General features: G+C 38.4%; 1 protein-coding gene across 4 annotated transcripts; it reads left to right on the top strand.

Moving 5' to 3' along the window:
* The first annotated feature begins 3,091 nt into the window (after positions 1–3,091).
* On the top strand, positions 3,092–22,224 carry LOC122654526 (probable serine/threonine-protein kinase abkC). 4 transcript variants are annotated; one of them, XM_043848648.1, is made up of 7 exons: positions 3,092–3,221; positions 5,213–5,316; positions 5,443–5,520; positions 17,302–18,637; positions 20,239–20,508; positions 21,320–21,475; positions 21,656–22,224. In XM_043848648.1, exons 3-7 carry the CDS (start codon positions 5,513–5,515, stop codon positions 21,773–21,775), a joined length of 1,890 nt encoding a protein of 629 aa, XP_043704583.1. In that variant the 5' UTR covers positions 3,092–3,221; positions 5,213–5,316; positions 5,443–5,512; the 3' UTR covers positions 21,776–22,224. The 4 variants fall into 4 exon arrangements, with proteins under 4 accessions (XP_043704583.1, XP_043704582.1, XP_043704584.1 ...); XM_043848647.1 differs by having other exon boundaries at positions 5,213–5,312; positions 5,425–5,520; XM_043848649.1 differs by having other exon boundaries at positions 5,213–5,312; positions 5,438–5,520.
* The last annotated feature ends 528 nt before the right edge of the window (positions 22,225–22,752 follow it).

The raw sequence follows: 22,752 nt of genomic DNA on the forward strand, positions 1-22,752 counted from the left end.
TTGGATGTCAAGAAAAGAAAAGAGAAAACTTAATTAGGTAAAAATCATGATAATGCAATGATTATTTTATTTGTCTATCTCTCTTAAAATTCGAATTTTCTTTTAAAATTGTTTGTTTTTTTTTTTAATTATTTTCTTGACATCCAACCTCAAGGAATACTTCCATGGACCTACTTTGTTTTTGCCTTCTCTTCCAAGAAACTCTAATCAGAAGATTTATGAAACTTTACTCTATATTTTATTGGAGGAAATGGGGCCACGTGTCAACACAGATGCCATTATTTGGATCCACAACCACTACTTCCATCCTACTTCCTTGCATGCACATCGCACCACTTGGCCTGACAGGGATCCAACGTCCGGGGTTGAAAGAATTCAAAAAAATTCAAAATGGTTTTCAAAATCTGATGAGACCTTTGAACCAAATCTTAAACCATCCAACCCGACCGGTTAAAACTCACTCAAACCAAACCCCAAACCCATCAACCCTCAAATCTCCCATCTTTTAGAAAAATCCCTAAATCTGAACTCTTCTTCCGAAATACTCAGAGCAACTCCATCGATTGAAGGTCTCCTCTGAGTATTTCGGAAGAAGAAGAGAAGTAGGAGGGCGTTAATGGGGAGTGATCTAGAAGTTACTCCTGGAAGGGCAGCAATCTCGGCCATTAATGGCGTTGCACTAAAGGAATTTTATCCTAAAATTAGTTCCGCCGCAGAAAAAAGTCATGAGAATGCTGGAAAAAGAATCATACTGTCTTTCCCTCTCTATGAAAAAGTCATAAGAATTTGGGCAATATTCGATATCTCAGCAGGGATTGTTCCTGATAATCTATTGTTTGCGATGTTTAACCATAATAGACTGCTGTAGTTCCCAATGATGGAGACCTTCTCATCTTCCATGGCAAACTAAGCTTGGTCTTGTCCGCTCCAGTTCTATAACACTTGGTTGACTCTGTGCAGAAAGGAATTCGAAATCATTTAGAAGATTCAAAAAATACCAAGCTAAGTAAGAACACCAAATCCAGAGAATGCTTCCAAGATGCAACCCGTAAAATCCCATTAGCCCCTGAACAATCAGATCTGAAAGTCTTGATCACCAAACACATCCATCCAATAACCCAACATATATAATCCCAAATCCTACAACAGGAGCATTCCATATTTGTTTTGAGAAATAAAACAAAGATAATGTGCAATGGAAGAGGAAAAGGTTGGGTTGAGCAGTGATTAACCCTTTTTCTTCAAACTTCCATGAAACGCAGATCTCAAACTATTTAAAATTGCACAAAAATGGAAAAAGAGACAATTTTGCAAATTAATAAACAAGCTTCCTTACACTTCTTCTTCTACATAGTTCATCACAGAAGGAAGCACAAAGCTCATTCAGCATTTGCAAGTACAGACTACCTAATACCTATACAAATTCACAAATTTTCTTTAAAAAAAAAAAACAAAAAACTCAAAATGGGAGCTCTTCTCCTTCCTCCAACTCTCTCTCTCTCTCTGGAGTCTGGTCCCCCTGTGCTGGGCCTGCTTCTTACATACAAAGCCGAAGATATTTTTTTCCATACAAAGCTCATTTAATAGTGTATTTGTATTATGGGTCCCTTCTGTTATTTTGTCTTCCATTGCTATTTAGATTTAGTTTCTGTAGTTTCTTATTTCAAGTAGCAGCAACGGTGCCCGTCCGTACAGAGTAATTTTGGGTTTTGTTTGGAGAAGTAGAACTTTTCTTCAGTTCCTTCATAAGAGCCTTCATTGAACCAGATGAGAGATTCCAGTTTTTCTCCTTAGCTTCACCAATCTCTATCTGCTCTTGCCTGCACTGGAAGAGGAAAAGGTTGGGTTGAGCAGTGATTAAATCACCTGGAGCGGAGAAGACCAAGCTTAGTTCGCCATGGAAGAAGAGAAGAAGGTCTCCATCGATGTAGAGGTTCAGCAAATACGATTTGGGGATTTTCTATCGTTTCTAGGGTTTTGGTTTAGGGGATGATGGGTTTTGTTTGATTTAGGGGACGATGGGTTTGGTTTGAGTTAGATTGAACCGGTTGGGTTGGGTAGTTTTGGGGTTTATGGTGGTTCAGAAAGTCTCAATAGATTTTAAAAAATGTTTGAATTTTTTTCAAACACAACCGTTGGATGATCATAAAGACAGATGGCGCAAAGAGAACTCATGGAAGTAGGATGGAAGTACTATGGATGGAAGTAGAGGATGTGGATTTTTTTTTTGAAATTATTTAATAAAGTTTGTACCCACCTGGATATCAAACTATTGGGTTTGGGCTGTGTCACCCGCAAGGCCGCAAGGAAACAAATCAGACTATAGAGTAGATATAGGGGTGGTCAAACCTTAGCCTGAACCGGTCAAATTGAATCGGACTGATTGAAAAAAAATAAATTAAATCAAATCGAATTGATTCCTTATTGCTTTGGTTTCAGATTGGGGTTTAGTAGAATTGGTTGAAAACCGGACTGCACTGAAATCGTATCGAACATGAAAAACTGGTCCAAATGAGTTCAAATTGTTAAGAAACCAATATCAACCCAAAAATCATGGAAAACTAAACCCTAACTAGATCGAGCCTGATATCAAACCAAATTTAAAGAATCCAGATCGGGCCACATCGAAACCAACTGAACCCAAACCTTGCCTTATTGATTTGGTTTCGGATTCACACCTTTTCGGCATTCTCGCACCAAAACTGATTCAGTCCAGACTAAAAACGGAACGAACCGACCTGGCCGATTGACACCCCCATATATATATTTTTTTTTGGTTGAAACACCCCCATATTACATAGTAGAGTAATTAACCTCTCCCTCCCTCCAACTACTCAGAAAAAAAAAGAAATTTAGAGTAGAATAGGGTGATGGGCCGGGCTTGGGTTTGACCCGCTCCAATTTTTCTTCATATTTTATAACTTTATGAGGGCTTAATGTTGTCTGTATAGTTTTGCCACCGCCATGGTTTTAATTCTCTCTGCCTTTAGTTCTCTGTCTTCTTCGGCCTCCGTCGACCTTAGGCTGTCGGGCATCCTGCACCGCCAGTTCATTAGAGGTGAAGAAAACACCAGAATACAGCCCTAATTCAAACATTTTTGATTTGATTCTGCGTTTCCAGGCTCTCGCTACCTTGGCCCTTTGCTTCTTTCATTGTGTATCGAATCAAGCTAGCTTGAGAAGAGGTCCCGGACCGCCAGCTTAAAGGAGAGGCGAATAGGGTTAGTTTTTGTTGTTTTTACATGTTTTAGATTGTTTTCTCTCATCTTTTACGGGTTTTATTTATTTGTTTATCTTTTTTTTTTTTTTAGCTTTCCCAAGGTTTTGGAACTTTAGTTGATTATTCATCGTCAAACGACTTGAAACGATTAACTAATCCTTTTTCTGTATATCTTGGTAGTCCAATGGGTTAATTTGTGTTTCGTTTAAATGGGTTAATAATATAATTTCTTTTTTGGGAAGGCGTTTCATCTGGCGTTGGAAACTGCTTATGATCCTTATATTGGATGGAAAAATCTAGTACCAACTATGAACTAATTGGGATTGAAACACCATAGAAGCTGTCAGGGAAGTTTCAGAATTTTATAGGGATTGAAATACCATAGAAGCTGTAAGGGAAGTTTCAGCATTTCACAAGGACTTCTGAAAAAAATAAATAATGAAATAAAATAAAAAAGAAAGAAGAGAGAAAGAAAATGGAGGATATGTATTGCAAATTGAAAAGAATGTGTGTGAAGATGAGTGTTTTGATCGTGGTACATCATTGCAAATGCTGATTTAAAGATTTAGTCATCCTAATTTTCTGGTTACTGTATCTCCGACAGACCATCAGTAAATTTACTGTAAAATTTTCATTAAAGTTTTGATTATTGGTCAAAGATGCTCATAAATTGATGAAGTATTGAACAAAATTCTTGTCTGTAACCCAATTGAAGTTTTGAATTTTGATCATAAGGTGGGGATGTCTTACAGTATAACAAATCAGTGCTGTAAATTATGCTTTTGTCAAATGGCGTTAGCAAATTTGGTTTTGTTGTATTAGGTTTATTTTATCTATTTATGAATTTTGATACTAGCTCAAGTATTCTGCAACGTGCCTGCATCACAAATTTCATATTTCAACTTATAGTAGTATACCTGTCAAATCCATGGAAATGAGTGTTGAGAAGTTTTGTTAGAAATGAAGTACTTTGGTTTTGATAGGGAATGATTTGTCATTATTACTATTTTTTTCCAACTTGGGTTGGATTTGACTGAATTCATATGAACTCACCTTAATTCAACACTAAAGTCAAAATTAAAATCAAAATATGATTCCTTGGTCTGACCTACTCCTTTGCAAAGCTCCACTATCTACGTTGTCCATGATCTTCAATTTGCTTAGAATTGCCCATAAAGACTTAAAGGACCCAACTAGTGTCTCATAAAGTGAGTTGAGGACATATGCATGATTCTTTAAGAGCTTTAAGAGATTTAATGTGTAGGCAATGGTAGAAGGTTCAAGGTCTACCTCAATTCCTGTATGTCTGCATACATTTGTTTACACCATGTTAGAGGTATCCTAAGGGCATATTTCAATCTACTTCTTCTTCTATGCAGAAGTGGTCTGAAAGCCTTAAACAATCCCAGAGATATGATCTTAAACCAGGGAATGAGTCAAGCTTAAGGAAAACTCAGGTTGTAACAAGTCTGATGGGTTAAGAGCATGAGACAAAGATTAATTATTAGGATGGAATGGAAGCACAATAAAGGAGAATCTGAAAGTATTCTAACCAACAGAACTGCAACACAGGTAAGGGTATGCAATCGGTTACAGTAGCAGGGGTATAAAATAGAATAGCAGTTTAGAAACTTAGAACAGGACTGAGGTCATAATCTTTTAAGTCTTTGACTGTGATTAGAAAAACAAACAGCTTTGACCTCATCATTGCTTATTTACGAGCTGATGCATGATAGCTTGCTACTTCTAGTCACTTGAATATTAGGTTCTTGAATGTAGCAGTGGGATTAAATTTTTTTCAAATTCGCATCGGCTTTATTTTTTTTATTTGCTCAAATGAAGGAAAAATAATTAGGCTGAAATTTACTTTATGATTTTTGATTTATTTCAAAATTTTCTTCATTATATTGCTATGAAACTCTTACGTCATGTGCTCTAAATTGGTTGTCGGCTTGGTGTAACATTGAATGTACTTGTGTTCTCTTATTTTAGGTGTTATACTTCGTCTGGTGATATATCAACTGCTATAAGAACTCCTTCAAGCAAGACTATTGGACATTACTTAAAATTATCTTGTAATGAGCACTTCATTGTAAGTTATTTTTTTGCTGACCAAGTTCAATCTTTTGGCTAATTTTTAAAACTGTCAGTTTTACTGAGAGCATCGACATTCCCTTTATCTTTTCCCTTTCTGAAAATCTTAGTTTTGGCATGAAGGATAGAGAATGCCAGCAGGAATAGCTTTGCTCCTTCATACTTTAGCCAGAACTGCACAGATTAAGAGCAAACGCCATGCCAAGGTATGCAGCTGTTGCTGTAAAAGTTTCTTTTCATTTCTTCTAGTTCCTGGTGTCTTGTTTATGGATAGTTTTTCCAATCCTTATCTTAGCCCAAGAGTTTTTGAATCCTCAGTTTTTGTTGCTGCTTGGTCTTTCATGGTTCTATTCAGGGATTTTTGAGTCACTGTTTGGACAAAAATAAATTGTGCATTCGTGCAGATGTCTGTTATTTGTTTTGTCTTAGTTAATATTTTCAAAGAAAATCTCTTTTACATAGTCCATGCAACATGACGGTCCACCATTTTGACTCACATGGAGGACTGGTCTTGGAAAATCAACCATTGGATGTGTTGTACACTCAAGAATTAGGCACATGTCAAGTTTAAGTTCTCTTCTTAACCATGTAACCCACCATTTGTTGCCTATACCTTTATTTCGACAGTTGAATTGAAATTGCTAACTTTAGTTTGCATCAAGTTTCAAAGTTTAATATTTGCAACTGAGGTACATTGACGATAAGTCCATAAAATTTGATTCAAAACAAACCTGCCATGTGGCAAATATTTGGGCCGTTAACAAGGTTTTAAATATTGTTATTGGGCATTGTATTGGAAGGGTGATTTTAAGAGACATTGTATCATATCGGAGAGACACAAGATATGTTAAAGATATGCATGGAAATGGTCAAGAAACACTTCAAAATGCTAAGGATACTTTTGAAGCATCAAACACTATAAATAAGCAATATGTAACATATATCATGTATTAATTGGAGAATAAAGTATGACAATATAATTGCATTAAATTGATTATGTATAGAGGATGATGTTTCTTACATTTATTAATACCATAGAGAGCTGCGAGCTGGTTCAAACTCAGAGTTGGAAGTAGTCTTAGGTAAAGGTGCAACCAAGATGATGTGTACACAAACCGAACATACATGCAATACTGTCCCAGTTGAAATACTGATAGTAGTGTGACCAAGCTTTAAAGTATTCATAAATTTGTCATTTTTTTAGAAAATAAAAATGAAAATAGGAAAATGCAGCAATCAAACTCTAATGTATTTCATATGTTGCATATAATTTTCAAACAACATTGGACCCATTTACCTCAATTTATCCTTTTTTATTTTTATTTTTCAGAGAATAAAATTTTTCGAAATAAAGAAAAAATGCAGCAATAAAATTATATAAATAATGTATTCCATACAATACATGTAATTTTCAGACAACATTGGACTGATTTGCATCAATGGATCCATAAGTTTTTTTTTTTAAATTTCCCAAAAATAGGTTTTTCTGGAGGTTTTAAGGTAAGTATCGACTGTATGGGTTAGTCTCGATTAATATCGAGCCATATCGGTAAGTATCAAATCGTATCAGTATCGGTCAATACAATATGATACAATTTTTTTTTAATAATAAGTACTGTATCGGATGTGTATTGTAGTGATACCTTAAGATATGATACGTGTCCATAAGTATTGGCAGATACGATACTTAAATCCTTGGCTGTCAAGGAAACCGTGCTGATATTATTATAGGGAGAGTGGTACTGCATTGTGTGTCATACTTTTAAAACTCATTTCGGTAGGCTGTAGGCCACCAAAATTTGCGAAATGGTGAAATTTCACCAAGATAATGAATTTTTTGCTAGACTGTTTCAGGGGGAACGATTGAAATGACCGAAATTTTGATTGAAATGACTGAAATTTTGCCGCAATAGTACGTTTTTTGCCTACAATGTAGACATGATAAAAATAACTGAAATGTCGATTAAAATAAGCAAAATTTTGGCAAAATAGTGTTGATTTTGGGTTTTGCCTCCTGTTTCATCTCCGACATGTCGAAATTAGCGAATTTAGCGAAAATTCGGCTAGTTTTTGAACTATGTTGTTTGTTGCTCTTAATGCAACGGGCAAATATTTCCACCTTACTCGTAGTTAGATCTCAACCATGGTGTCAAGTCTCGATACATATTGATCAACGTAATGTAAGACTAGAACCAGAATAGTTCTAATCCCAGGCAGGATCAAATTAAAAAAAATCTCCAAAGAACAAGAAAGAGAGCAAACGGATTCCCAAGAGAACAATGGGATCTCAAAAGATAACCAAGAGACGCATTGGTTGGAGGAGAATGGTGAGATCTCAAAAGATAACCAAAGAATAATCCTACCAAGTAATAACCTGTTGAAGTAGCAATGATCTTGATGTGGTAATCTTCAAGAAATCGATGTGACAATCAGTTGAAAAAAATCCCAGCAGCTTGTAGCACTCTTGAGATCGATTTGAACAAAATTAGGGTTTGGAATCAAGAACCGATGAAACGTGATGGGGAAAGGGGAATGGGGAAAGGTGGGGCTGGGTATCTCAGCCTGGGCATCTCACCTATCCTATCTCAGGATTTTCACAAAGGCTCAAGCCAATATTTCATTAATCAAATTCGTGCACAATGCTTGCCTACGTTATAAACTTATATAGAAGACTAAAAAATACACAAAGACACTAAAAAGGAAAGGCCTAACCCAATCTTTAACGGATAAAGTATCCTAAATTGACTAGGAAAGTGAAATAATAAAGAAAACAGACTCAAAATAGGACTCTAACTAAACTAATGAAATAAATCCCATTTTCCTACTTTCTACCCATATTTTAGGTTCATTAAAGTGGCCAATTACAAAATAAACCCATGGGATCAAAGTCCCACCAAAGCTTATTTTCAATAAAATAAACCCTTTAGGTGACTTATCTACATCACAATGCCATGTCGATACGATCATAGTTGTCAAGATGTTGGCTAGGCGTCCAGGTGCCTTGGTCGTATTGCATCCAGGCGCTTTGGTTGTCTTGCGTCCAGGCCCCTTCCGACGCCTTGGGTCACCTAGACGCCATGACAACTATGGCTATGATAAAAAACTTTTACATAATTTTTATGTATAGAATTGTATTTGTAAACAGCCTTGAATTGAATGCTCAAGTAATCTAGCTTGATCACCCTGCCCTTTTATTTATAGTAAAAGAATTACATCTAGTCATAATCAAAGAAGGAATGCTACCCTTGCCTATTCCTATTAGGAATTCCTAATTCGGCTAAGGGGAAAATTACAGGAAAAAGGACAGAATTACAGGACAAAATTACCCCTGTCGGGTAAAGCTACTTATTTTAACACTCCCCCTCAAGTTGGAGCATAAATATCAACCATGCCCAACTTGACAAGAATAGGATGAAAAACCTTCCCACTTAAGCCTTTAGTAAACACATTAGCGAGTTGGTCAGCAGACTGCACAAAAGGAACACAGACCAGCCCTCCTTCCAACTTCTCTTTAATAAAATGCTTGTCAACCTTCACATGTTTGGTACGATCGTGTTGAACAGGATTGTGAGCAATGCTAATGGCAGCTTTGTTGTCACAATACAACATCATGGGAAGATGAACAGGAGTACCAAGATGTTGTAATAAACCTTTGAGCCATAACAACTCACAAATACCTTGTGCTATAGCACGAAACTCTGCTTCAACACTAGACCTTGCTACTACGTTCTGCTTTTTACTACGCCATGTAACAAGGTTGCCACCAATAAATGAGCAATAGCCAGAAATGGACTTTCTATTAGAGGAACCAGCCCAATCTGCATCAGTATATGCTTCAACACGAAGATGGCCATTCGGAGACAAAATAATTCCTTTTCCCGGTGTTGACTTTAAATCAAGGTACTAAAACTCGGGTCTCGGTATCAACTCGACTCTTGGAAAAACCGAGACGAGTCGAGATCTTGCCGAGTTGGTGCATTTTTTTTTTCAACTCAAACCCTCAACTTTGGGTCAACCCGAGATCTGGACCCGAGATCCGAGATCTCACCGAGATCTCGCCGAGATATGTCGAGTTTTGTCCAATTAGGTAAGGTATTTAAGTGGTAGGTGGGTTAAAATAATGGGTCGAAACCGAGATCCGAGATCTCGCCGAGATATTGCACTTTTGAAACTCGTAGGCAGTCTCGTCTCGGCTTTTCCAAAAACCGAGAAACTCGGCGAGATCTCGAACTATGCTTTAAATACCGAAGGATCCGGATAACAACATCCATGTGAGAGGAATGAGGATCATGCATGAATTGATTGACCATACTCATAGATATTGCTATGTCAGGTCTTGTATGAGACAGATAAATGAGCTTACCAACCAATCTCTGATAGCGACCTTTGTCGACCGGTGTACCCTCCTTTTCTTTAAGTTTGGTAGTAGCATCCATAGGTGTATCAGAAGGATGACACCTTAGCATCCCAGTCTCGGCCAATAAATCTAGGATGCACTTCCTTTGAGAAAGAAATATGCCTTTAGAGGATCGAGCAACTTCTATCCCTAGAAAGTACTTTAGGTTTCCCAGATCCTTTATTTCAAATTCTTGGCCAAGATAAGTCTTCAACTGGGTGATCTCATGATTGTCATTCCCGGTCACTACAATATCATCCACATAAACTATAAGGATGGTTACCTTTTCACCATTCTTCTTTATGAACAGGGTATGATCAGCATTACTCTGCTTATAACCCGCAGAGACCATAGCCTTGTGAAATCGTCCAAACCAAGCACGGGGGGACTGTTTCAGCCCGTATAAAGCACGCTTCAATTTACAGACTTTCCCGCTGATTTTATCACAAGAGAAACCTGGTGGAATGTCCATATACACTTCTTCGTCAAGTTCTCCATGGAGGAAGGCATTCTTCACATCTAATTGCTGTAATTTCCAGCCTAGATTCACTGCACAAGAAAGTAGCACTCTGACGGTGTTTAGTTTTGCAACTGGTGCAAAGGTCTCCTGATAATCGATCTCATAAGTCTGAGTAAATCCCTTTGCAACCAAACGTGCTTTGTATCGATCCACAGTGCCATCTACCTTCTGTTTCACCATAAACACCCACTTACATCCAACTGGTTTCTTTCCTGGAGGAAGAACCACAAGCTCCCATGTATCATTCTTTTGTAAGGCTTTCATTTCTTCCATCATTGCTGCCTTCCACTTTCCATCTGTAAAAGGTTCATGCCAATTTTGGGGAATACTAACAGAAGAAAGAGAAGAGACAAATGTACGAAAGATGGAGAAAGGGAATCATAAGAGACTACATGGGAAATAGAATGTTGGGTACAAGCCCGAATACCTTTATGATGAGCAATAGGTAAATCAGGAGAAGAAGGAGAAGATATGTTACCTGGAGATTGATCTGGTTCTAGGGCCGGCAATTGGATTGGTGCTGGTGCTGCAGTGGATGGGAGCTGCTTGTGTTTGGAGTGTCCCCGGTGATAGGTTTGGAAATTAGAGTCATTAATTTTCTTCTGAAATTCCCTAATGGTTTGTTGGACTGGAGTCATGCCCCCCTGAAGAAAATTGTCACCAATAGGATTTTTAGCATCATCTAAGTTCTCCCCCTGGGGAAAATCCTGTCAGGCACCAATAGAGGGAAGAGGGGTGGAAGCAATAGTTGGTTGAGGGGTGGGATCAATAGTCGGTTGGGCCTGGTTTTGGGTCTGTACTAGAAGGTCAACCATCACATCTTCATTGAAAGTCTCCCCCTGAAGAGGTGTGGATTGATAATAGGAGAGAGTTTCATGAAAGACAACATCCATACTGGTGAAGGTACAACGGGTAGGAGGATGGTAACACTTATATCCCTTTTGGGATGGAGAATATCCCAAGAAAATACAATGGACTCCACGGGGTTCGAGTTTGCCAAGAGATCGGGTATTCCGAACATATCAGACACAACCAAAAACCTTAGGTGGGACGACAACGGAGGAAGAACCCTGTAGTAAAGTAGCAGGGGTGTTAGAGTTAAGGACTCGGGTAGGGAGCCTATTGATTAGATAGGCAGCAGTCAGGACAGCATCTCCCCAATATTAGGAAGGGACAGAATGGGCAAACATAATAGCCCGAGTCACCTCAAGGAGGATGCGAATTTTTCTTTCAGCCACACCATTTTGGGCTGGGGTATCGATACAACTGATCTGATGGAGTATGCCATGGGCAGCAAGGTAGTGTTGGATCTGACCATCCATGTATTCTTTACCATTGTCACTCCTCAATATCTTGAGAGTGGCATTGTATTGGGTCTGAATCATATTATGAAAATTTTGAAAACAAGAAAAAACATCACTTTTGTTATGCATTAAATAGACCCACGTACTCCTAGAATAACAATCAATAAAAGAAACAAACCAACGATGGCCTTTGAGGGATGGTTTTCGGCTAGGACCCCAAACATCAGAATGAATAAGATTAAAAGGAGAACTTCTTTTATTAGAAATAGAATAAGTAGAATGATGTCGTGTAGCTAAAACGCAGGCTTCACAAAAAAAGTCGTTCCTATGACATTCTTTAGCTAATGCTGGAAATAAAAGGGATAATGTTCGTAAAGGGGGGTGACCTAGTCTGTAATGCCATTGTTGAAGTTCAAAAGAAACTAACGAGCTTTGATGAATAGGAGAAGCCAAAGGTGGTGGTGAAGTAGGACTCCCATTATCAAACAGGAACAATCCACCATGCATCTTACCACATCCAATCGTCACCCCGTTGCTAGATCCTGAAACACACAGTGAGAAGGAAAAAAAGTTACTTTGCAATTTAAATCACGGGTAAGACTACTGATGGAAAGAAGATTAGTGGTAAATTTAGGAATATGTAAAACAGAGGATAAAGGTAGCGAAGGAGTGCAACTGATAGAACCCTTCCCAGAGATAGAAGAGAGAGATCCATTAGCCACCCATACTTTATCTTTACCAGATGTAGGAGAGTAACGAGTAAAGAGGCTGGAGGATCCAGTCATATGATCAGTGGCACCGGAGTCTATGATCCAGGGAGAGGAGACTACCGATGCACAATGACCAACAAAAGAAATACCTGAGTGGGCTAAATGTGAACCTGGAGGAGTGGAAGAACTGGCAGGTGTTGATGTAGTAGAAGCAGCAGAAGCCTGTAACATACGACGGAAAGCTTGAAGTTCATCCTTGGATAGTCCAGTGTCAGTAGGAGGGGTAGGAGTGACAACCTCAATGTGATTAGCTTTGTTTTTCGATTTCCGAGCAGCACGTTTAGCGCCAAAGTCGGCTGGTTTTCCATGTATCTTCCAACAAGTGGCCTTAGTGTGCCATAATTTGCCACAATGATCACATTTAACTGCTGTTTTTTCAGATCTAGAAGTGTTAGCAACCGAAGGAGTGGAACCAGCCCCAATGTGTAAAGCTGATCGATCAGGAAGTGTAGTGTTAAGCATAGCTGCCCGTCGTCGATCTTCAGTATTAACCAATGCATAGGACTGTTCCAGTGTAGGGAAAGGATCCTTGCCTAGAATCTGAACCCTAATTGGATCGTATTCCACATTAAGGCCAGCCAAAAAATTTTATCGACATGCTTTCTGTAGGCAGCAATGTGATGAGGACATCAGTCCCATTCCTAAAGACTTTCGAAGAGTTTACCAACGAAGACTGCGCAGACATCTTCAGCTTGGATCAGGCTCACTTTGGTTGGACGGAGATTTCTTTCGTAATGGATTGTGGTGCTGAACTGGAGTACTTTTGTTGGCCCAAGTAATTTTAATCTTTTATTGTGATTTGGGTCATATGTAATTTTGGTTCAGTTTGGTTCGGTTTGGTTCAATTTGGTTCAGTTTTTTGTTCAATTTGTGGTTCTTTATAATTTTGGTCTAGGCCCAGGCCCACTTGGATCAGCCCCTTAAGTTGACTAGTGGACTTCTTGGAACTTGTGCTCCATTAGTTTTTAGGAAACAACTCAGCTGTTGGGTGTGTTTCCCTATGTGTTGGTCTTCCCAAGGGGAGGCCAATAATTTTCTATTGTTTTGTTTCTTATTTAAGCTGTGTACTGGCCATTCGGCCATGTAATGTTGAATGTTAAGAAATGAAATGAAACAAGCTATTGGCTCTTGGGTCTCCTTCTCCTCTCTTGCGTGGAGCATCTTCTCCCCTCAACCCCCCAAATGGATTTTCTTCTTCTTATTCTCTCCTTCTCTGTTACAGCAGCACAGCAGGTAAGTGGTTAAGTTATTTGTTTCCCTTCTTCCCCACTCTCTCTTTCTTTCCCCCCCAATCGAACCTGCCTGCAGGTAAGTGGTTAAGTTATTTGTTTCCCTTCTTCCCCACTCTCTCTTTCTGTCCCCCCCAATCGAACCTGCCTTGTTCTTTTTTCTTTTATGTTTGTTACATTATCTGCTCTACCCCATTCCCCCCTACTTGAATGCATGCTCATCATTCCCCCTCCCCTCCCTGTCGTGATTTCTAATTTGGAACCTTGAACCATTGTTAGTATCTAATCTGTTTTCACCTATGCTGCTGTTAAACTTTATGCATCTTCTTCATACTTTGGTTATGTCTTATTTTCTATTGGAATGCATGCCTAGGACTGGTTATAGCATGAGTTCTTTTTAGAGTATTGAAAGATCTCTGCACTTGATATTGGTAATTTTTGTTCTTGCTTCCCCACCCCCATGTTGCCTACCATGTGTTTGTTGAATTGATGCATGTTGCTTAGACCTATATTGTTGACTGCTACAATAAAATTTTCTGTTTCATTAACTCATGTAGGCTTGTATATGCTGCTGTCCATCCCATTTCATACCTACAGTCCCTTGAGTGTATACTCATTATTGTCCCTATTATGCAACCCATGTAGGAACCCTAGCTTCTAAGTAATCCCCTACATCACAATGTCAGTGGCATTATTGGGCTGATAATCAGAGTAATGATCGATTTCTTGCCAGCACTTGCAGAGTTCAGCATAGTATTGAGGGATGGATAAATCATTCTGCTTGGTTTCATGAATTTTTTTTCTTAATTAATATACCTAAGCATCATTCCCTACCTGTGAATAGGTGTCTTTTGCGACTTTCCATATTTGGGCAGCAGTGTCTGGGGGAAGATAACCCGGTGCAATTAAAGAATGCATAGAATGTATAAGATAGGACATGACCATAGAGTCAGTAGATAACCATTTAGTCAGAGCGGCTCCTTCTTCAGTAGGTTTGGGAGTACTGCCTGTAAGATGTCCTGTGTAGCCACGGCCAGCAATCGTAAGGTAGGTAGATCTTGACCACATCAGATAATTTGTCCCATCTAGTTTGGTGGGAGAAGCAAAAGGAAGATACTCTGGTCGAGAAGATCCATCAGAGTCAGCTGAAGTGATGTCAGACATGATGTAAGTGTAGAAGACACGGGTTTTGAAATTCCCACAAATTTAACCGTCAGAATTGGCTCAAACTAGGATCGAATTCCCTTCAGGTAGTGGGGAATAAGTCCTCAAAAAATCAGCAACTTCTGATGATGGAATAAGAAACCCTAGAAGGGCAGGTACCAGAATTGATTAGAAGTCTGGGTTTTGAAATTGCAGGATTTCCAGCCGTCAGAATAGGCTGCAACTGAGATCGAGTATCTCCCCTGTAGTGGAGAAGTTACCCTAAAAAAATTGGCCCCTTCTGAAGAGCCAATAAAAAGCCCTAAATTTTAGAAAATTTAGGAATAGTTGAATGCAAAGCAATCGCAGGTTTGAATCTGATTTAGTTTGGATTCAAAGGTGCAATCTGAAATTAAGTAAGGTGTAGACCAATAGTGGCAGGGATCAATCTCCAAAAGTAAAACAGAAATCAAGCTTGAAAAAGGCAGCATCTCGATCTCCAAGGTTGGAGGAAACCTGCGGCAGATTCTGATCACCCCTGAGTTGGTTTGATCTTCAGTGAGGTGTCATTGAGGGCAGCAGCTAAATCTTCATTGGATCACCTCAAAGTTGCTGTCCTGAATGACAGAGAGAGTCCGAGAGTAGTGGAGAAGAAGGAAACTAGAAGCCGAGAGTGTTGGAGAACAGAAAACCAAAAAAAAATCGAGAAAGCTGCAATCTAGATCAGAGGTGGCTTTGATACCATGTAAACAGCCTTGAATTGAATGCTTGAGTAATCTAGCTTGATCACCCAGCCCTTTTATTTATAGTAAAAGAATTACATCTAGTCATAATCAAAGCAGGAATGCTACCCTTGCCTATTCCTATTAGGAATTCCTAATAGAGATCGGCTAAGGGGAAAAATACAGGAAAAAGGACAAAATTACAGGACAAAATTACCCCTATTGGGTAAAGCTACTTATTTTAACAGTATTGAACCAATATAGTACTGCTACTGATTGATACACTCGATACATAGGTTGCCAAAACCTAAAAATCCCAAATTTTGAAAGAAACTTCTTCCTACTCTGATTTTTTGGCTAAACCTAAGTGGATCTGATCTACATTAAAAATGACCTAGGAGGAGTGACTAAACAAGCAAAAATTTGCATTTGCCATTGAAAATTTGAATTGCATAGATTTTTCTTTTTCAAATCTTCTTGTTTAATTGTTTCTTATTATTTATTAGTAGGTTTGATATTGCACTTGCCAATAAAAGATTTGAATTGCATAGATGCCGCGAAGACAAATATAATCTGACATTGTTGGATATAATTATTTAGGGCTTATTTATGGTGTACAATACTTAAAAACACTAGATTTGCATTTATCATAAGCATATCCATGCATATCAAAGCGTAGCTAGCATCTCTCCGTTACGCCTCTGACACGTCTCTTAAAACCAACTATCTGATACGCTACACATTGATCTCAGCCATAGATGTACATAGTTTTAAGTTATTTACTCTCATCTTTTAATCTCTGAAATCTTAAAACATGGGCTAAAAATCTTAACCTATGAAACCTTAAACCATGAACTGTGAAAACATAATCTATGAACCTTAAACTGTGAAATAACTAGTAAATCCCTTTTGAAGGTGAAAGCTTTTGTAAATCTGGTTGCTAAAGAAAGAAATTACTGGAAAACACTATTGTCCTAAGATTCTAAGAATGGAACCATAAGCAAGATCAGCAGAGAAAGAATTTTAGACAACAAAGAGAAATATCTAAGAATTGTTCATGGTGAGGGAGATCTTTGGAATTTGAAGTTGCAAAGAAATTAGTCACTGGAATCACTGGACCACATAATGGAAGTGAGAATGCTGGAGACTTAGTTGGACTGAAAGATGTTGTTGGGGGATCCTGGTTGCAGAGAAAGATTCACCGTAGAATGGAAGTTCCAGGTGGAGACATCAGGGGAATTAGGTAAAATTTAGTTTTCTCTCTTAGACTTAACAGTTCAGATTATGTACTAGGATATCAACAGTCATAAGATCTGCCGGTTGTGTGGGCACCGGCACAATGGGCGTTGTGCGACTCTTTTCCCATATAATTAGGCGGAAAACTTTTAGATAGGGCTATTTAAAGTGTAGAAATGAATTCTCTATTTCACGTATTAGAAAAAGATAGTTTGAATTTTGGAATGACAATATCTTCTCCTTTTTCTTTGGGTGAAATTCTTCTTGTTTTGATATTTTGTCTCATTCCTTATGCATTTTATATTATTGGATTAGAACTACAATGTTTTTCTGTGTCCATCAGTCCATTGGTAATGTCTTCTATATGGGATGGTTTCTTTAGCTTATTAGTAAATGCTTCAGAACTGTTGTTACATTTTCATACAGAATATGAAAATAGAATTCTCCCAGGTTCCTATGTTGGTGAATTACTCGTACTCTTAGTGGAAAGATAATGAAGTTTATTTGTCAAATGATTACGATAATTAGAGATGCTTGAATATATTAATTGCCTTATGAATCGGCATGTTTCTTTGATTCTCATGAAGTTTAGGGTCAGCTTTTTGTACTTTCAAATTTCTTATTTATCTGCAGACTAGAATATTAATGCATTTGTTCCAAAATGCAGGTTTTTGGCATTTCGAAATATTAGGAAAGTTTCACACTCCCTTCTTGGAAACCAGAAAGCTAGCTACCCACAAGTACAGAAACATGGGGCACTTGTTACGGTTGGATTACCTTCCTCTTGCAGATTATTCTCACAGTACAAATTTTCGAATAGAGGGAATGTTTCATTTTCACTATACAAAGCAAAGGATAATTTATACAAGAGTGGTTGTTCCAAGAACTTCTCTGTCATGCCAAAAAGTAATGCTTTGAAATATCATGCTCACACTGCTTGGAATAGGCTTTCAAAATTATGTTCTTACAGCGGCCCAGCATTTCCACCAGTAAGTAGGATTGCCTGTGCTGTGAGCTTGGCACTGACCAGATCACATCTTATAGCTCCTAGTGTTTTTGCCTTTGTTCTTGGTGAGGTAGCATGGACACAGAAAGCTTGTGCAGATGTGGAGTACTTCCCAACAAGGAACACTTTATACATGCATGCACAGGACGGGCATGTATTTATGGCATCATTTTTGTTCTCGGTTTTGGAATATTTTATTTTATTTCTGAGGTCTATCTTTTTAGCAATTTTGTTATCCCCTAGTGTAGCAATGGCACCATTTTCAGATTCTTTTGGTGTTGAGTTTAGGAAAATGTGGCTTCATATTGTCCGCCTTACACTTGAAAAAGCGGGTCCAGCGTTCATAAAATGGGGCCAATGGGCTGCTACACGACCTGATCTCTTCCCAAGAGATCTTTGTACTGAGCTTTCAAAGCTTCACAGCAAAGCACCAGCACATAGTTTTGCCTATACAAAAAGAACTGTTGAGCAAGCATTTGGTCGCAAGCTTCTAGAAATTTTTGAAGATTTTGAAGAGGAACCTTTAGCATCTGGAAGTGTTGCCCAAGTGCATAGAGCTTCATTGAGATTTCGACACCACAGTCAACATAGCAAGCCCTCTGTAGTTGCTGTGAAAGTTAGACATCCTGGCGTTGCTGATTCAATTAGGAGGGATTTCATGATTATAAATTTGTTTGCTAAAATTTCAATGTTCATTCCTACCTTGAAGTGGTTGAGACTGGATGAAAGTGTGCAACAGTTTGCTGTCTTCATGATGTCTCAAGTTGACCTTGCAAGAGAAGCTGCCCATTTGAATCGTTTTATTTATAATTTTCGGAGATGGAAGGATGTATCCTTCCCAAAGCCTTTGTATCCACTAGTGCATCCTGCTGTCTTGGTGGAGACTTTTGAGCCTGGAGAATGTGTTTCCCATTATGTTGATGAGCTGGAAGGAAATGATCGAATTAAAAGCGCACTTGCTCACATTGGGACGCATGCACTTCTGAAGATGCTTCTGGTACAGTTATCATCATGTTTTGCTTTGTTGAGGATGCTGTGCTCTTTGTCTCTCTTTCTCTCTGGTTTTTGAAGCTGACAATTTTATATATTCTCCATGTACCTTATTTTCTGTTTACTGACAATAAACATGCCTATCATTTGTAGTTTATGGTTTCCATGTAGTTGTTGATACTTACCTATAGGGTGCCCTGGTCTATTTGTTGATTTTTTCGTTTCCATAAGGGCCATGTGTAGATTTTGAACCCATGTTGTAAGCTCTCCCCATATACCTAGTATTGGATGTCTTAATATATGATGCCTATAGAGCCATTAGAATATAAATTCAAAACATTTTCCACCATTTTTTTTTTGGGAATTTTGATGCCAAGATAATGGTACATATTTTATTCTGTCTTTTAACATGCATGGCACAATTGGAGATGGCTGTATGCACATTTCCAAAAAATGCAAGTCAATCCTACTGGACAAATTTGAACCCCCCATCCGCCCACTGGCATGCACATATCCACCCCCATAAAATAAAAGCAGTGCATCTCTTCAAACGCTTGTGGCACCAAGTCCTAGTATACAATAATGTGAACTATGTTTTCAGTTGCTGCACTTTGCAGCATAGAAGCACTGTATTCATCTTTTATCATAGACCCAAAAAAGTAAACAGAAGTCAGGGCTATCTTCATATTAGGCTAGATATCTGGGCAGAGAAACATGTGCCCCAATCTGAGGTTAGGACTTCAATCAATGCACTTCTTACTGATACCCGATCTTTCATAATACACCAAACAAATCTGGGAACTTGTTAAGAACTCTATGCATGCTTTTCAGAAGTCTTCTGCTCCATCTCATCTACAGACCGCAACACATTGCAAAACGGGTCATTTTCCAAAGCAGCCTCTCTCATTAAAAGGATTCTTCAGCCATTGCAGAAAAATCTCCTTCACTTTGAAGGGCATAACTATAGCTATGGCATTAGGGTGAGATTTTGTGATGTGAAGACATTAGTATATGCTGGGCTTCCCTTCATTAGAAATTGGTGGATAGAAATGGGGCCTGACCTATGTTTGGATTTGGAAAGTTAGTGTTTCCATTTTGCCTAGGCTACTTAATGCCTTTGCCCGCAGATCTTATAGAAAATAGAGATGTTTGGAAAGAGACAACAAGGGTTCTTTCCTTGGGATAAATAGTGATTCCACTGATGCTGAAAACAGTGTAGTCGGAAATAGTACAACGTCCAGGGTGATATAGGTTATGGCTGGATATACATTTGTGATTTGTTGTCTTCACTAATCATTTGCTAAGGAGCTAGATGATCTAATCCTCCATTGGAATGAGATATTCCTGGATGTGCTAACTTCTTTCTCTCCAGTCTCTCACATGACCCCCTCCCCAGGTCAAAAGGAGGTTCTTTTTTTTGGGGGGTGGGGGTTGGGGGGGGGGGGGGAGAAGAGGACCTTGATCTTACTTCATGGTGCTAGATTCCTTTATGATTTTTTTAATTAGTCTAGATTCCTTTTATGTTTTTCCAGTTGTTTCCTAGAAACTGAGAACCTATTTCAACCTATTGCATAGGCTTACATGATTCTAAGATATTGTATTTTTCAGGTGGACAATTTTATCCATGCAGACATGCATCCTGGAAATATCCTTGTCCGAGTAGCTCAGAGCAAATCTTCACATAGACGGCTCTTCAAATCCAAGCCTCACGTCATTTTCCTTGATGTGGGCATGACTGCTGAGCTTTCTAAAAGCGATCGTGTGAATTTACTGGATTTTTTTAAAGCTGTTGCTCTTCGAGATGGCCGCACTGCTGCAGAATGCACACTGAGATTATCAAAACAACAGAATTGCCCAAATCCACAGGCCTTCATTGAGGTATATATGCTTGACATTCTCCTTTCCCCACATTCTTTATCAGTTTTTCACAAAGTTGTCATTCATCCAAAGACCAATCAGCAGTCTAGTCAGGCTACCTTCCCCTCATTCATTTCTTTTATTCCCTGTATCCAACAGCAAGTGATCAATGTATGGTAATTCACAGTAGGCAGGGGTTACTAATATCTTTAACAAATTTGAACTGATGTACATTAATTGTTGATCAGTACTTGGTTTCTTTCAACCTTTGCATAGGATGGAATAATAAGTATTTTGGATTTAATTTATTTGCCCTTTTCTTATAGAGATGTAGTGGCTGCTATGAAATTTTACGTGTTGTCAAATCCCAATCTTCTTGTAATACTTCTTTTGGACTCTGGATTTTGAAAGTTAAAGCATGGGGCAACTTTACTGTTGCACCAAGGCCCACCCTCTTAAAGCAGGATTGTGAAATCTTATAATATGCCAAATCCTAGTTTTTTTTTGAAAATATTTATTTGGGTGCAGATTTCGAAGTTAGGATTGGATTTTTAAGACACCCCTCTCCTAAGCATTGACTGTGGTCTTGCATGCAGATGTATAGCATCTACAATTCCATCTTACTATATTTGTTTGTTGTTACATCTTTGCTTCTCAACTATTTGAGGTTGCCAAATAAACCAATCATTAAAGCATTATCCTCACAATCTAGGGTCAATTACAAAAAATCTTCTTTTATTCCATTCTAGCTTGTTATTGGATGGTGTAATACAAAAATAGTTGCCTCTAGGTATCTTGTATATTCATTTTCACATATTATGCTATTTTACAGGAAGTGAAAACGTCATTTGATTTCTGGGGTACCGCAGAAGGCGATTTTGTCCATCCTGCTGAGTGCATTGAGCAATTGCTTGAGAAAGTTCGGCGTCATAAAGTTAACATTGATGGCAATGTTTGCACTGTGATGGTGACCACTTTGGTGCTCGAGGTAATCTCTTGATAATGTATATGAACACCTGTGAAATTGTTGTAGCAGTCACGATTACTATTTCGTAAGAGCTTGTTACCTTTCTAAATAATTCAGAGAAGAGGTAGAAGAAAGAATTATAACTTACTGAAATTACTGTGCTCTTTGTAACTTCTTATTTATTTGTCTAATTATTTGCAGGGCTGGCAGAGGAAGCTCGATCCAGAATATGATGTGATGCGTACACTGCAGACTCTGCTATTCAGAGCAGACTGGGCAGAATCTCTGTCTTATACAATTGAAGGATTGATGGCTCCGTGAGAGGATCTCATCTCTTACTGTACTTCCCAACAATTTTGACTGTTCAAAATATAAGAAGATACATCTTGTGGTCCAGAGAAAATACAATTGAGGTGTAGTTATTAAGCCTGTATATCCAACTTTTTGGCTGTAACCCCCCTCCCCCCCCTCTTTTTAATCAGTAATGAAGAGGTTTATTGAAAAGGAAGAAGTACACAAGATGGACAAAAGCCAATGCAGCTAGCAAAAACCTAAGAGATAACAGGAAGAAGACCAACATGGCGATTACATTCTTTCCAGAAGTTCACCCCTCTGGACTTTATTACTAGCTATTCATATTTTCTTTGGGATATGGTTCTGAATAAGAAACTTGTTCCATCATTTATTTCTGATTTTTTTTTCTCACCTGTACTATTTGATTTCAACTACAGAATTCATGAAAAATAACAATAAAGAAAGGGTAATAGAGAGAATATATAAATTTTTGTGACTTGTTCTTTTCTTTTTCTCTTCATTGGCATTTCTATTTTAGGTAGAAATAATTTTTCTCGAGTGCAAATTGAAAAGCTGCTAAAGACTTTGTTCAAGATGGCCGCATAATAGAGTATTACTAGGCCTTTTTAATAGGCAAAGTCTCATATTTCATGGGAGTTGAAACCTTCACTCATTAATTTCGATTTTATTCAATTCACTTCTGCAGTTCATACGAGATTTGGGAATGTTTCGTACTAGCTTTGAAGAAGCAAGGCATGACAGACGAACAATTATAAGTGCAAAACTACAGGAAAGGAGGGTCATCAGTCAGAGATAGATGTGGAAGAGACGAAGTGCAAACTGAAATTTTAGACCTCATGTTTTAGTTTTGAAGAAAAGTCCCCTGCATGGGATGCAGCCACGTAGGGGCCACGCCCAGGCACATTGGGGGTGGAAATGATCGTTTCACCCCATGGATGAAAGAATTTCCACCTCCAATGTGCCAATGTGCACTCTCATTGGCT

Source organism: Telopea speciosissima, chromosome 3, assembly GCF_018873765.1.
Source record: "Telopea speciosissima isolate NSW1024214 ecotype Mountain lineage chromosome 3, Tspe_v1, whole genome shotgun sequence".
NCBI lineage: Eukaryota > Viridiplantae > Streptophyta > Magnoliopsida > Proteales > Proteaceae > Telopea > Telopea speciosissima.